At 44.5% G+C, this 14535-nt stretch overlaps 1 protein-coding gene across 2 annotated transcripts in view; it reads left to right on the forward strand.

The window, feature by feature from the left end:
- Positions 1-14535, forward strand: part of phex (phosphate regulating endopeptidase homolog, X-linked) — a 24000-nt gene that overhangs the window by 7546 nt on the left and 1919 nt on the right. For both annotated transcript variants that reach the window (XM_024280537.2, XM_024280536.2), the window contains exons 6-21: positions 373-599; positions 3484-3552; positions 3983-4099; positions 4715-4798; positions 5767-5909; positions 7428-7521; positions 7625-7753; positions 7843-7944; positions 8390-8467; positions 9430-9533; positions 9605-9663; positions 12767-12821; positions 13669-13736; positions 13810-13940; positions 14026-14091; positions 14189-14293. In XM_024280537.2, the coding sequence (XP_024136305.1) occupies positions 373-599; positions 3484-3552; positions 3983-4099; positions 4715-4798; positions 5767-5909; positions 7428-7521; positions 7625-7753; positions 7843-7944; positions 8390-8467; positions 9430-9533; positions 9605-9663; positions 12767-12821; positions 13669-13736; positions 13810-13940; positions 14026-14091; positions 14189-14293 (1631 nt within the window). The remainder of the gene's footprint in view (positions 1-372; positions 600-3483; positions 3553-3982; positions 4100-4714; positions 4799-5766; positions 5910-7427; positions 7522-7624; positions 7754-7842; positions 7945-8389; positions 8468-9429; positions 9534-9604; positions 9664-12766; positions 12822-13668; positions 13737-13809; positions 13941-14025; positions 14092-14188; positions 14294-14535) is intronic.

Below are 14535 nucleotides of genomic sequence, written 5' to 3' on the forward strand. Positions count from 1 at the left end.
GGTCAAACCACCTGTGACTGTGGTCATCAAAGCTCCATCACTGATCAGTTTGGACAAATCAGATCCACATCAAATGGAGGAGCTTTCCTTTCCTCAGAATCATGTGAAACGGTCGGATTCGGACTGAGATCAGACATATAACCTGTAGAGCAAACTTTTTCTTTTGAATCCATACATGTACATTTGATATGTACATACAGAACTCTGCTGTTACAAACCACTCACTAAAAGGTGTCTGTAGTGCCAGGTTTGTGTTTGTTCTCTCTGTTCATCGATGGTGAACCAGAGAGCAAAGAGATGATGAAATATGACGTATTGATCAGAACCATTTCAGGAGAAGAAACACAGATCACAGAAACTCTGTTTCCAAAGGCAGGCTGGAGGAGGTGGACTCCAAACCCATGCTGAGGACGTTGAGAAAGGCGGAGTTTCGATGGCCCGTGGTGGGGGATGGGCTTGGCGGTGAATATCAGTGGTCAGAGTCTCGGTGGAGTCTCCTGAAGACGCTGGCGGAGATGAGAAACCAGCACAGCAAGAGCGTCCTGATCCGCCTCTACATCTCCCCGGACGACAAAAACTCCTCCCACTACATCATCAAGGTCAGAGACGCCGCAGTCCTGCATCACAGCCGGGATCCAGGTGATCCCACAGTCGGGATCCAGGTGATCCCACAGTCAGTCCTGCATCACAGCCGGGATCCAGGTGATCCCACAGTCGGGATCAGGGTGATCCCACAGTCAGTCCTGCATCACAGCCGGGATCCATGTGATCCCACAGTCGGGATCCAGGTGATCCCACAGTCAGTCCTGCATCACAGCCGGGATCCAGGTGATCCCACAGTCGGGATCCAGGTGATCCCACAGTAGAGGTCAAACAGACATTGAAGAAATGATGATGTCATCACTTTCTGACAACAGTATGTGTGGGGATACATATACAAATACATTACTGTTTAGAAGTTTGGGGTCACTTAGAAATGTTCCTCTTTTTGAAAGAAATGCAACTTTTTTTGTTAAATGAAGAAACTTCAAACTAATCAGAAATACTCTCTAGACATGATTAATGCGGTAAAGGACTCGAAATGACTTCCAGCTGCAAATATCTGGTTTCTGGTTCATTATCTACATCAGTGAGTAGAGGCCTGTTTCCAGCAGCCATCACTCCACTGTTCTGATGGTGCGGTGTGTTTGTTCATTGTGTCGGAAGGCTAACGGATGATTAGAAATCCTTCTATAATCACGTTAACACGGCTGAAGACAGTTCAGCTGTTAGAGAAGCTCTAAACTGACCTTCCTCTGACTTTCTGGAGATCACGTTAGAGTGGTCGATGAAACTCCACAGTTTGCTGTTGTTCTTACAAATGAAGGTGATTCCAAGACAAAAACTGCCAAGAAACTTAAAATTTCCTTCAGTGGTGTGTCCTAGTGTCTTTAGAGAACAGCACAAACAGGCTCTAAGCAGAGTAGAAAGAGAAGTGGGAGGTCCTGCTGCACAAATGAAAACCAAGATAAACATTTAGAGTCTCCAGTTTGAGAAACAGACGCCTCACAGGTCCTGGACTGGTAGCTTCATTAAACAAAACCACTAAACAACAGAGTCAGCATTTGCAGTGAAGACTTCGGGGGGGGGCAGCAGAGAAAAGCCATACCAGAGACTGGCTATCAAAAGAAAATGATAATATGTACTGAAGAACACATCAGACAGAGGAAGATTAGAAAAAGTGAGAATGGAACCTGCGATCTTCTGATCAGGAGTCGACCGCTCCACCACGGCCGCTCCACCATGCCATACTCTATGGCCAGCACCTGATTGGAGCCGGTTTAGACCTGGACCAGAACTATTCAAGAAGCAGCAGCTGGGATTCTGTGTGTGATGGAGTCACCAGATCTAAACCACATGGAGCTGCTGTGGGAGGGGCTTGACCGTATGGTACCATAGAAGTGCCAATCCAAGCTGTGGGAGGGGTTTCTAGTAGAGTGGGGTCAAATTTATCCATATGACCTCTTCAAACTAACAGGTAGAACGCCAAAGGGCTGCAATGCTGGAACTGCTGCTGATGGAGGATTCTTTGACCAAAGAAAAGTTAGAAGGAAAAAAAATATAATTCCAATAAATGTCATAATTTCTAACCTGTCAAGTCTTAGATATATTCTCTATTCATTGTCCAACTCATTTGGTTAATCAAAGTGTGGCTTTTCCTGGAAAACACTAAATTGTCTGGTTGACCCCAAACTTTTGAATAGTAGTTAGTGTACATATATGTCTTTTTTTTTAGAGCTGTCGGGCGATTAAAATTTTTAATCGCAATTAATCGCATTGTCCATAGTTAACTTGTGATTAATCGCAAATCCATATGTGGCCATTTTTTTAGGAAAAAAATGTGTGCTTCGTGGAATTTAGCAGTTCTACATTAATTATGAAAACAAGAATGACAAAATTAATAGTTTTCATCAGAAATACTTTATTTGTAACATTGTATTGAGATAAACTTTCTTAACAATAAAAGGCTGTAACATAAAATGCCTAACAAAAGCCCAAGTGCAAGTGAAGGGCATTTTAAATTCAAAACTTCAATCAACGTTCAGTAAAATAAAATAAAAAACATCAAAATTAAAATTTCCATAACACTTTCATGTTCATTTTTTGTCAGGACCAAATCTTTTCCTCCTCTGCTGAACTACAGTAATAAATGAAATAGAGATTTATCATTTCCAATGAACTTTTGTTTTTTAAAACATTAAAGACTGAGAAAAGCGGGATACTCTGTGGATAGTTTGACAGTCTGTTACTGCCGCCGCGTTCTCTGGCTGCAGCTCGATGCAGCGACGTGTCCAGCGGAGCTCACGCCATGAATATGCCGGCAGACAGACCGCTATGCTGGGGCTGGATCACGCTTAAACCTCCAGAACATTTAAAACGTCCCCCGGTGGGCTTGCTGTTCGGAACGTCGGGGGTCCGCAGCTCTCGGGACGCGGCGCCGGACGCGAGCCGGTACCACCAGACTTGGTACTGGACGGAACCAGAGCCGGGTTAGAGGGGGGAACCCAGCCCTCAGGAGCTCTCCGCGTCCTGGCGCCGGGCCGGTTCTAGCTAGCAGCTCGGTGGTTGGAGACCCGCCCGTGATCTGGTGAGAGCAGCCGTTGAGTTAGAGGGCGATGAGGGACGCTTGCACGCGGTGTGGAAAGGCACGTATGAGAAAATCCGCAATTAATGCTTCAAAAAATTTTCGGCGTCATGCACATGTCAAATTAACACGTAATTAACGCAACAAATCTGACAGCCCTAGTTTTTTTGAATACATCCATGAGCATATAATACACATTGATCTGAAAGTTAACAGATCTGTGATGGCAGGAATCTGAATTGATCTGTTGGTTGTCCGTCACTGGTTTCGTTTGGTGGGTCTGGCTTCGTGTTTTTGTGTCTTTGATCTCCTGATGACCTCTTGAGTGGGAGGAGCTAACCTGTTGTGTGTTTTTGAAGCTGGACCAGGCGTCCCTGTCTCTGCCCTCCAGGGAGGACTACATCACCAACACTTCCTCTGCTCAGGCGGTCAGTCTCCACCTCCACTACCAACCAAAACCGTTCTGTTCAGCTCATCACAATGGTGCATTGTTACAAACTGTGTGAAAACACAACTTTTAAGGAAACTTCAGAGTTTCATCTCTAGTGTTAAATTCTCCAGTTCTCTGAGTTTCTTTACCGTCCGACTCAGAAGGATCTTAAATCCCACCAAAGGTAGCAAACTGTGCTGCTTCTGTTTAAGGTGCAGTTCTTTATGTTGAACACTAGAGAGCGCTATCCATTTATGTGAAAGGCAGCAACAGCATGTTCTTAGATGTGGTGTTAGATGCATTTTTTCTACATTCCATTTTAAGTTTTCCAAAACATTTTCTTGTCATTTTTACCAAATCTGACTTCTCAGAATCAGATGGTGTGCACGTCTTCAGTAATGCTTGTGGTGTTCTGTGTGCCTGTCCAGAACCGGGCCGCCTTGCTCAGCCTCATGGTGGACGTGGCCGTCATGCTGGGCGCCCCGGATGCAGCAGCGAGGGTCCAGATGGAAAAGGCTCTGGCTTTTGAGACCAAGTTGGCTCACGTACGGATGTTTGCCTTAACCTGTGCAGATCTATGGATGTATAGATATATAGATGCTGTAGATGTTTAGGTGTATAGATACTGTAGATGTAAAGATGCTGTTGATGTATAGATCTATAGATGTATAGATGCTGTAGATGTATAGATCTATAGATGTATAGATGCTGTAGATCTATAGATGTATAGATGCTGTAGATGTATAGATTATAGATGCTGTAGATCTATAGATGTATAGATGCTGTAGATCTATAGATGTATAGATGCTGTAGATGTATAGATTATAGATATAGATGCTGTAGATCTATAGATGAACAGATGCTGTAGATCTATAGATGTATAGATGCTGTAGATGTATAGATTATAGATGCTGTAGATGTATAGATCTATAGATGTATAGATGCTGTAGATGTATATATTAACAGATGCTGTAGATGTATAGATCTATAGATTATAGATGCTGTAGATGTATAGATGTATAGATGGTGTAGATGTATTAATGCAACAGTTCACAGTGAAACATGAGACTGACTCATCAGATCTGCCCATGCTAATGAGCAATAAGGATTTCATCCCCAAATCTCAGTCCTTCATCCTAATGCTGGTTCTGTCTCTGCAGATGCTGATCCCCCATGAAAATCGCACCAGTGAAAACATGTATAACAAGTTAACTCTTTCACGGCTGCAGCGCTCCATGCCACAGGTACTGCAACTTCTGCAGAAGCAGCGTGTGTGCTAGAGAAGACCTAAAGACACAAACCCAGAGCTAACAATCAGTGTATAGATGCTTGCAGTGTTGTGTGCAGTTCACCAAAGCCCACTGGGTTCCATCAATCCTTATGTTGTGGTTAGCATGTAGCCTGTAGCTGCTCTCTGGATGATGGAGAGGTTAAGGCAGCTGTACATCCACTCAAAGCAGTCAAAATTTCAAACGATAAACCCACAGTAATGTCTTAAGTGAATCTGTCTGACAGCTCAGTATGAGGATTTCCTCTCCATTAAATACATCTTCAGTTTGTCATCAAAGACATGCGAGAAATGAACATCTAAGAACCTTCAGTGGTTTTCCGTTTGCTAGTTTCATAAAGTTGCTAACAGGTTCCTGCTCAGAGCTCCCTGTGATGGTGGTTAGCTTAGCGCTAAAACCTGCTGAGTGACCATCAGCCTCAAATGGGTTTCAGCATAAAGCAGCTACCACCAATCAGTGCAGCAGTGATCCCAGTGCAGTGTGGGCGGCCGTGGTGCAGTGGTAGGGCGGTCGACTCCTGATCAGAAGTGAGCTGGTTCGATTCCCGCCTTGCCCGCCCATGTGTCGAAGTGTCCTTGGGCAAGACACTGAACCCCGAATTGCCTCTGGTGGGAGGTTGGCGCCAGTGTTACACTGAACCCCGAATTGTCTCTGGTGGGAGGTTGGCGCCAGTGTTCGGCAGCAGAGCCACCACCAGTGTGTGAATGTGTGAATGGGTGAATGGGTATGTGACTGAAGCGCTTTGGGCCCTCGAAGGAGGGTAGAAAGCGCTATACAAGTATACGCCATTTACCATTTCTGTCTGATTCTGGTTCTGTAAGATGAATGAAGAACTTTTATTTATGCTGTTCATGAGATTTGACTCTGACTCAAGTATTTTAAACCTGTTCCAGCTCAAAGGTTTTTGAACTTTTTGTCTTCAGTTTGACTGGATAGGGTTTGTAAAAGCTGTGGTGGAGACCAAAGATGATCCGGATCGGGACGTGTCCTCGTCTGAGCCGGTCATTGTCAGAGCTCCACTGTACTTCAGGGAACTGATGAAGCTCATTAACACTACAGAGCCCAGGTACACACACACACAGGTATACCAGTGTTAATTTTGACAGCAAATTTGAATTTAGTTTTAGTCATAGTCTTTCGACTAAAATAAGATTTAGTTTTAGTCGCAATTTAGTCATGTTGATTCTATTAATTTTAGTCAAATTTTAGTCGACAAAAATATACAGTAAAAGTAAAGTATTTTTATGAAATGTACTAAGTATGAATAACAGAAATTTTACAAAATTGTAAAAAAAAACAAAAAAAACATTTTACTTCACTTTATTTCCATACTTGTCATTTGGACAAATTCAGCAACAACTTAAACCACATTCAAAAATAAACTATAATTTCATCCCATTTGTGATGAATGTCTGAACATAAAAAAACTTGAATTGAAGAAGTAGTCAAGAGCAAAAACTGCATTAAAAACACCCTCACTAGGGAGTAAGTTGTCCTAACATGTCATTTGCTATGACCAGCTTATGTGGTTTACTGTAAAACCGCCGTCAGCCAATAGAGTTGTCATGTAAGACGTGATGGAGTTGGAGATTAAACTGATTTTTTGTGGATCTGAAGAAGCAGCAGAGCTGCTAGCGCTCGGAAATACATAACAACATCGGTTTATAACTTTAAATACCTCATCCAAAAACAAAAAGCATCACTTGGATTTAAATGCAAACCTCAGAGCTTCATCCACGTGAAGAAAAGCGCTTCTCCGCCGTGTAATAGCAATGCTATTTTTAGCTTGGCAAAAAGTATTTAAAGCAAACTATTTCAGATAATCCTACCCTTCAAAACACCACAACACTGGAAATAAGTGTTTTGCATCGTTACCTTTGCATCGATTTCAGGGCGGCTTGTCTGCAAACGTCACCTCAGGTTTTTGTTTTTTTGTCTGTGTTTTGTCTTTTGTCGCTCCACACAACGTCTTGTTGAGGGTCACGTTAAAAGTAAAATTTGTCCTTTTATGTACTCTTCTTTTTCTACCTGGAGTAGAAATTTTTCACCTAAATCACAGACACAATTCATTGAAACAGTGTCTTCCCGGGCAGCTGCAGGACTCTGTGTTCTGATTGGAACGCTTATGATTTGCTCCCGCCCTTCTCGCCCTTCTAGTCGTTATGATTGGATGTCGTCTTCAAACAGCATTTTTGTTTCGTTTTTATTCGTTGACAAAAATGTCTATCAATTTAGTTTTGCTTTCGTTTGGTTTTCGTTGGGTGAAAAATGTCGTTGACGAAGACGATGACGAAAATTTTTCATCAACGAATTTAACACTGACAGGTGCACACACACTTACACACACCCTCTCTCTGGTTCTGTGGAGCCTTCCCGGTTCATTCTGGGTTAGGGTCTCCACTGCAGCCTCTCTCATCACAACAACAACGTTGATCCACCACTAAACTAAACTGAGTCTCATCCTGGAAACTCTGCATTGGATCAGTCGTTAGTTTGAAGTCACATCCACAGGCTGTTCCTCCTTTCTCAGTTCAAACTTATTTATGACCTTTAATGACATCATGAGACCTGTCCTCCTCTTCAGGACTATAGCGAACTACGTCCAGTGGAGGACGGTGCTCTCCAGGATCACCACGCTGAGCCGCCGCTTCCTGTACAGATACCTCGACTACGCACGGGTAATGTTGTTGTTGTGGGACTGAGACTAAGTCTGATGGTTCGATTCTTCTCTGAGGAAGAAAGGTTGCTGTCTTGTAGATCTGACTCTTACGCCTCCTCCAGGTAACCTCAGGAACTACCTCTCTCACCCCGCGCTGGGACAAATGCGTCAACTATGTAGAGAACGCTCTGGGTTACGCCACAGGACGCCTCTTTGTTAACTCCTACTTCCAGGAGGACAAGAAGCAGATGGTAGGCATGTCACCTCTCAGCTGGTTGATTGGAGGTCTTTGCTTATGGTGCAATGATTCTGGTCTGTGCTTCACATTCATGTGGATCAGATGGAGGAGCTGATCGAGGGCATTCGCTGGGCCTTCATTGACATGCTGCAGAAGGAGAACGACTGGATGGACGAGCCGACCAAGAAGAAAGCTGTAGAAAAGGCAGGAATCCCTGATGACCAACGTTCATGTGTTTGATCTCCATGCTCTCTCTCCTCTCTGTGGTTTAGTCGTTCATATCTTTGAGTTTTCAGCTGTTTGGTTGAGATGTGAACACGCTGGAGATCTCTGGAGTCTAACATTCTGTCCATGAACCAGCTCATTTCAGAAGCACTCCAGGAGTTTATTTACTGTGATTTCATGCGCTCATTCAATATTAACGGATTCACTTAGTTATTGATACCCGTGTGGTCAGGGAGTCTCTCGTTATATTTCTGTCTGCATGGTGTGATGCTCCATTATAAAGAGGATGAACACCAGCAGGAAAACAGACATTCTCTTACATTTCTATGTAACTCTATGAGAGAATGAAACATCCCTAAATGTGGTTTTATTCCTCTGAAAGACTCTGGGATGTATGTAATGAATGTTGTTCTGTCTCTCCAAGGCTCATGCGGTGATGGCTAAGGTGGGGTATCCAGAGTTCATTTTGAATGACACCTACCTCAATGAAGATTTGAAGGAGGTTTGTACCACTGCTGTGGGTTTTTTCTGAGCGGGAAGACAGTCGAAGTGTTTTCCAATTGCAGATTCTAAAAACTTTAACTTTTCATAGTTTAATCTGTAAATCTGGCTGTGCAGCAGCAAATCTATAATTCAGCTTTAAAAAGACTGCAGGGAGGTGCAGTCAGTATGTGGCTCCTTTCAAGCTCTGATTGTGCTGTCAGAGCCATGAAGCTGCAGGTCCACATGTGGAGCTTCATCAAACCAAAGTCAGACAATACCGCAGTCCTCTGATCTCTGCAGGTCAGAGTTCTGCAATAAAAACCTGGTGTTTGATAGATCAACAGGCCGCAGTTTCCATCGAGGAGCCACACAAATACAGTCCTCAGGGGAGGAGCTTTAGGAGGAGGAGCCACACATTTACAGTCCTCCTCAGGGGAGGAGCCTTAGGAGGAGGAGCCACACATTTACAGTCCTCCTCAGGGGAGGAGCCTTAGGAGGAAGAGCCACACATTTACAGTACTCAGGGGAGGAGCTTTAGGAGGAGGAGCCACACATTTACAGTCCTCAGCGGAGGAGCTTTAGGAGGAGGAGCCACACATTTACAGTCCTCCTCAGGGGAGGAGCTTTAGGAGGAGGAGCCACACATTTACAGTCCTCCTCAGGGGAGGAGCTTTAGAGGAGGAGCCACATATTTACAGTCCTCCTCAGGGGAGGAGCTTTAGAGGAGGAGCCACACATTTACAGTCCTCCTCAGGGGAGGAGCTTTAGAGGAGGAGGCACATATTTACAGTCCTCCTCAGGGGAGGAGCTTTAGGAGGAGGAGCCACACATTTACAGTCCCCCTCAGGGGAGGAGCTTTAGGAGGAGGAGGACTTTAAATCTGTGACTTTGGAGGTAATTTCTCCCCTAAAGACAAGTTTATCGTGCCGCCGCTTCTCCTCTGTGGTCTGGAAGCTTCAGCATCGTCTCTCTCTGTTTCAGCTGGACTTCATTGAGAAGGATTACTATGGAAACGTCATGCAGACTCTGAAGTTTTTTGCTCAGGCCGACATCTCGTGGCTTCGGAGGAGCGTTCCACGAACAGAGTGAGCAACTCCTCGCCGTCTGTGACTCCGCCCTCCACAGTTTAATTGACTGATGTAACTCTTGTTTTCAGATGGTTCACAAACCCGACGACCGTGAACGCCTTCTACAGTTCATCCACGAACCAGATTCGTAAGACTCTCAGAATGACTCGCTGTTTTAGTTACTGATTTGAAACGAGTCGATCAGTGACAGGATCAGACATCTCAGTCCAGAAGGATTTCTCTTTGTCTGCATCCTGAAAGTATTTTTCTACAGTTTCCCTCCCTCATGGTCTGTCCATTCAAAGAAAGAAAATGCTTCCTGGTGTTTGAAGTTTCCTGTTGACAACAAACAAATTAAAATATTTATTTGGTTTTAATAGAATTTCAAAATGAAAACTAGCAAAAATAATGTTTTTTTCTTTTCTTGTATCAACTCGTACATCACAAAAGCCATTGTTCATAAAGGAAACTGGACGGATATTATTTATGATTACTTAAAGAAATAAAACATTTACAAAGTTAGAAATTCGTGTTTTTAGAGCCTTAAAACTGAAATATTTGTTTCATTACGTCAGTAATTTGGCGTCTGAACAGGATGGATCATTTTAGATCCATCCACACACCAGCGGTATAGGAGCTGGGTAACTGGATCTCTGCATCACCGGATCTCTGCATCACTAGGATCACTGCGTCACCCAGATCACTCCGTCACCCGGATCTCTGCGTCACCCAGATCACTGTGTCTCCCGGATCACTGCGTATCTCGAATCTCTGCGTCACCCGATCACTGCGTCACCCGATCACTGTGTCTCCCGGATCACTGCGTCTCCCGGATCACTGCGTCACCCGATCACTGTGTCTCCCGGATCACTGCGTCTCCCGGATCACTGCGTCTCCCGGATCACTGCGTCTCCCAGATCACTGCGTCACCCGATCACTGCGTCACCCGATCACTGCGTCACCCGATCACGGCGTCACCCGATCACTGTGTCTCCCGGATTACTGCGTCACCGGATCACTGCATCACTAAGATCTCTGCGTCACCCGATCACTGTGTCTCCCAGATCACTGCGTCACCGGATCACTGCGTCACCCGATCACTGTGTCTCCCGGATCACTGCATCACCGGATCACTGCATCACTAGGATCACTGCATCACTAGGATCTCTGCGTCACCGGATCACTGCATCACTAGGATCACTGCATCACTAGGATCACTGCATCACTAGGATCTCTGCGTCACTCGATCACTGCATCACCCAGATCTCTGCGTCACTCGATCACTGCATCACTAGGATCTCTGCGTCACTCGATCACTGCGTCACCCAGATCTCTGCGTCACCTGATCACTGTGTCACCCGGATCTCTGCGTCATCCGATCACTGCGTCACCCGATCACTGTGTCACCCGGATCACTGCGTCACCCGATCACTGCGTCACCCGATCACTGCGTCACCCGATCACTGTGTCACCCGATCACTGCGTCACTCGATCACTGCGTCACCCGATCACTGTGTCACCTGATCACTGTGTCACCCGGATCTCTGCGTCATCCGATCACTGTGTCACCCGATCACTGCGTCACCCGATCACTGCGTCACCCGATCACTGCGTCACCCGATCACTGCGTCACCTAGACTCGGGTTGAGTTCACCTCCAAAAACTCCTGGTTCAGACAAATGAAGTAAACAGCATTTTTTGGTCAATATTTTTTTTCTGACAAATGATAGAGAAATTTTGAAAATGAAGTACATTTTTCCCTTGAATAATTTTTTTTTACAGAAAACTTCAAATACCAATAATTACAAAGACTCAGTTCAGCAGTTTACTTTTTTGAAGTTTGAGTTTCACCCATTGACTGTAATAATACTGGACTTCTGGAGCCATGAGGTCCCCCATTGGAAATGCATTACCTCCACTCCTCACTAAAGTAGGCCGCCGCTTTCACCGTCACTTCCTGAAACGGATATCGGCATATTGAAACGTCTGCAACCCATCTTCAGCAATTGGTCTGAGTCATAGCTGAGTCATGAATCTATAGGAAGTACTGTCGCCAATCTGGAGTGAGTTTATTGTGAGTCCCCGCCTCTTTCCACGCCTCGACCACGAGACCGCGGATGTAAACAGCTTCTACTTTAATAACGGTGGAGAATCGTACAAGTCATTGTTGAAGCCTTTGAGGGAGAACCATTCCAACATTTGATTCTGTCTGCGGTCCTTTGGGATTTACTTACATTTATTCCTTTTAGTCGAGGTAAAAGGAGCATTTGGGGGACGCCGCTGCAGAACAGCACGTGTCCCCCTCATGCAGCAGCAGCGTTACTTCACATGCGCTGCCACGTTACAGTCTGATCAGATGCACGTGAGAAGCGCGTTCAGCTGTATTTAAAATAAATAACCATCCTAACAAGTGAACAGCTGGATCTTTTTCTGTTTGAAAATACGACCAGGTCCTTTCAAGTTTGTCTCGCGCTCCTCAGACGGCTGCGTCTAATTCAGGCTGAAGCTGGAAAAGTGAAGAAGATGAAACTTTGGTTGGTGATTTTATGGAGGAGCTGTACCATTCCGTTTGATACGCAACGTATAATTTATAAGCTACAACCAAAACAGTGAAAAAAGAAAAACGAACGTTAAACAAACAAAAAAGTCCAAAGCACATAACCTCAGAGTGAAATCTATTTCTACAGAGTAAATCCTCATCTAAAAATGTCGACAGCATGCTCCTCTTGTTGTTTTAAACTGCTGCATCGGTACATTCCATTGAGGAAAACAACAGTAGGACAATGATTGGTACATTGTTGAATTGTAAAGTAGGTGTTAAAAGGTCTTCACGGACCCATTGATGAAGTCTGCTCCCATTGGCTACCCGTCATCTGTCAATCAAACCCCCCAGACGTTCGACGTCAGACCCACAAACGCTTATTGAGCCATCTGATTGGTCAATTTATAACTCTAATTACTTGTGATAATGGAAAAAAATCTTTAAAAAAATTAGGATTAGAAAAAAGAAGTTAATCAGAAAGCAGCAGAGGAAGAATGATTATTCTGACATATAAAATGACTGAGAAATAACTGTCTGTTTCTCAATGGAAGTCAATGGGACTTTGGCCTTTTTGGAACCCAGTGGTACTTCCTATATGGAACACGGAAGGAGGGGGGTTGTTCAGTCCAGTTCTTATATACAGTCAATGGTTTCACCTGAGTAATGTTTAGGGAGAAGCAGCAGCTGGACCAGATCTGTTCTGTTTCAGGATTTCCTGCTGGAGAACTTCAGAAACCGTTCTTCTGGGGAAAAGACTATCCCAGGTAAGATGGAGCATGACCTTTGAACTCGTCACCTATGAGGCCTCCTCAGGTTTCTCTCAGTGAACGTTTGCATCCATGTCTCCAACTATACGAGTGACGTGTAAACAGGACTATCCAGGATCTTCTCTGAAGATCACAGCTTTCCGAAAAAGTAGATTTCTCTCTGAACATTTCCCTCCATGCTTGCACCATCATCCAGCAAACATATCCGTAGTTTTCCTTCTGGTCATGTGAACTAATTCAGGAGGCCGTTAAACCAGGTTATGTAACCAAGGTAACCAAACAGAGAAGCTGCTGCTCTTTGTGCAGACTCAATTCTGACAGAGTTTGGACCAGAACGATTCTCCAGAGTTTACGACGTTCTTCAGGTTCCTCTGGTTCTGTAGTTCATGTGCTGATCCGATACCCCATTATCAGATTTTTCCAGAGGAATAAACTTAGTTTTTTTGCTACACGGAGAACATTCAAGACCATTGTCGACGACAGATGGTCGATTTACTCTGAATCTACAGTAAAAGGTTAAAGTTGCTGCATTTTAACTCTTCAATGGAGTCTTCCATTTTACAAATCTGCATTAAAAAAGGGGCGTGTCCAAAAAAGGACTGATGATAGAACAAAAACCCTTAAAGTCTAACTTTGTCATTGAGCTAAACGTGTTTTCCGTCTAAATTGAAGTGTCGTTTTTAAGGATCTGACTCAATAAACGTCAGGTTGACTCTTCAGACTCTCAGCATGGTTTCTAACCAAACACCTTTCCATTCGGCTGAATCGTTCCTCTTCACAATGTGATGAGTCGCTGGTGAATTTGCTGTGATTGATCTGAATTCTTCTGTAACTGCCTTTCCAGGTCCTTAAGTTACGGCGCCATCGGCGTGATCGTCGGGCACGAGCTCACTCATGGCTTTGATAATAACGGTAAAAACAGGAAGTTGTTTTTTAGGGATCAGAGATTTTGAAACATTCACATGTTTGTCTTTTCTTTTCAAAGGTCGCAAATACGATAAAAACGGCAATCTTGATCAATGGTGGAGTAACTCGTCTGTGACGGCGTTCACCGAGAAGACTCAGTGCATGATTGATCAATACAACAACTACCACTGGGAGGAGGCCGGCCTTAACGTGAGTCTCTACGCTCCACCCCACTTCCTGTTGGATGTCACATGGCCTTTAATGAAGGCGTGACCTGTGAATGGTCGTTCCGCAGGTCCGGGGTAAAAGAACTCTGGCAGAAAACATCGCAGACAACGGGGGGATAAGAGAAGCATTCAGGGTACATCTGAAATGAGACGACCGATTCCTCCCCTTTAAGAATGATTGGTGTTATGAAGCCGTCACGGTGAGAACATGCCTCCTGTCTTCTTCTGCAGGCATATAGGAGGTGGGTGCAGGAGAACAGAGGAGGTGTGGAGGAGCCTCTGCTGCCAGGACTGGACTTCAGCAACAATCAGCTGTTCTTCCTCAGTTACGCACATGTAAGACCAACACTTATTCAACTCAGCTGTTCCTCTTTAAACTTGTCCAGCCCATCAGCTGAGCAGACAGACCAGAGCTGAAGTTCTCCAGTGTTGAGGAGTATATTTGGATAAACCACTTTGTAATTTTTACTAACGTCATGTTTATTGGTTATGTTTGTATTCTCTTCTTATTGGACCAGATTGAAAAGAAGAAGGTGGAAGGATGAGGGGGACACTCAGAAGAGGGAGGTTAAGGAAAC

Source organism: Oryzias melastigma, linkage group LG20 (genome assembly GCF_002922805.2).
Source record: "Oryzias melastigma strain HK-1 linkage group LG20, ASM292280v2, whole genome shotgun sequence".
NCBI lineage: Eukaryota > Metazoa > Chordata > Actinopteri > Beloniformes > Adrianichthyidae > Oryzias > Oryzias melastigma.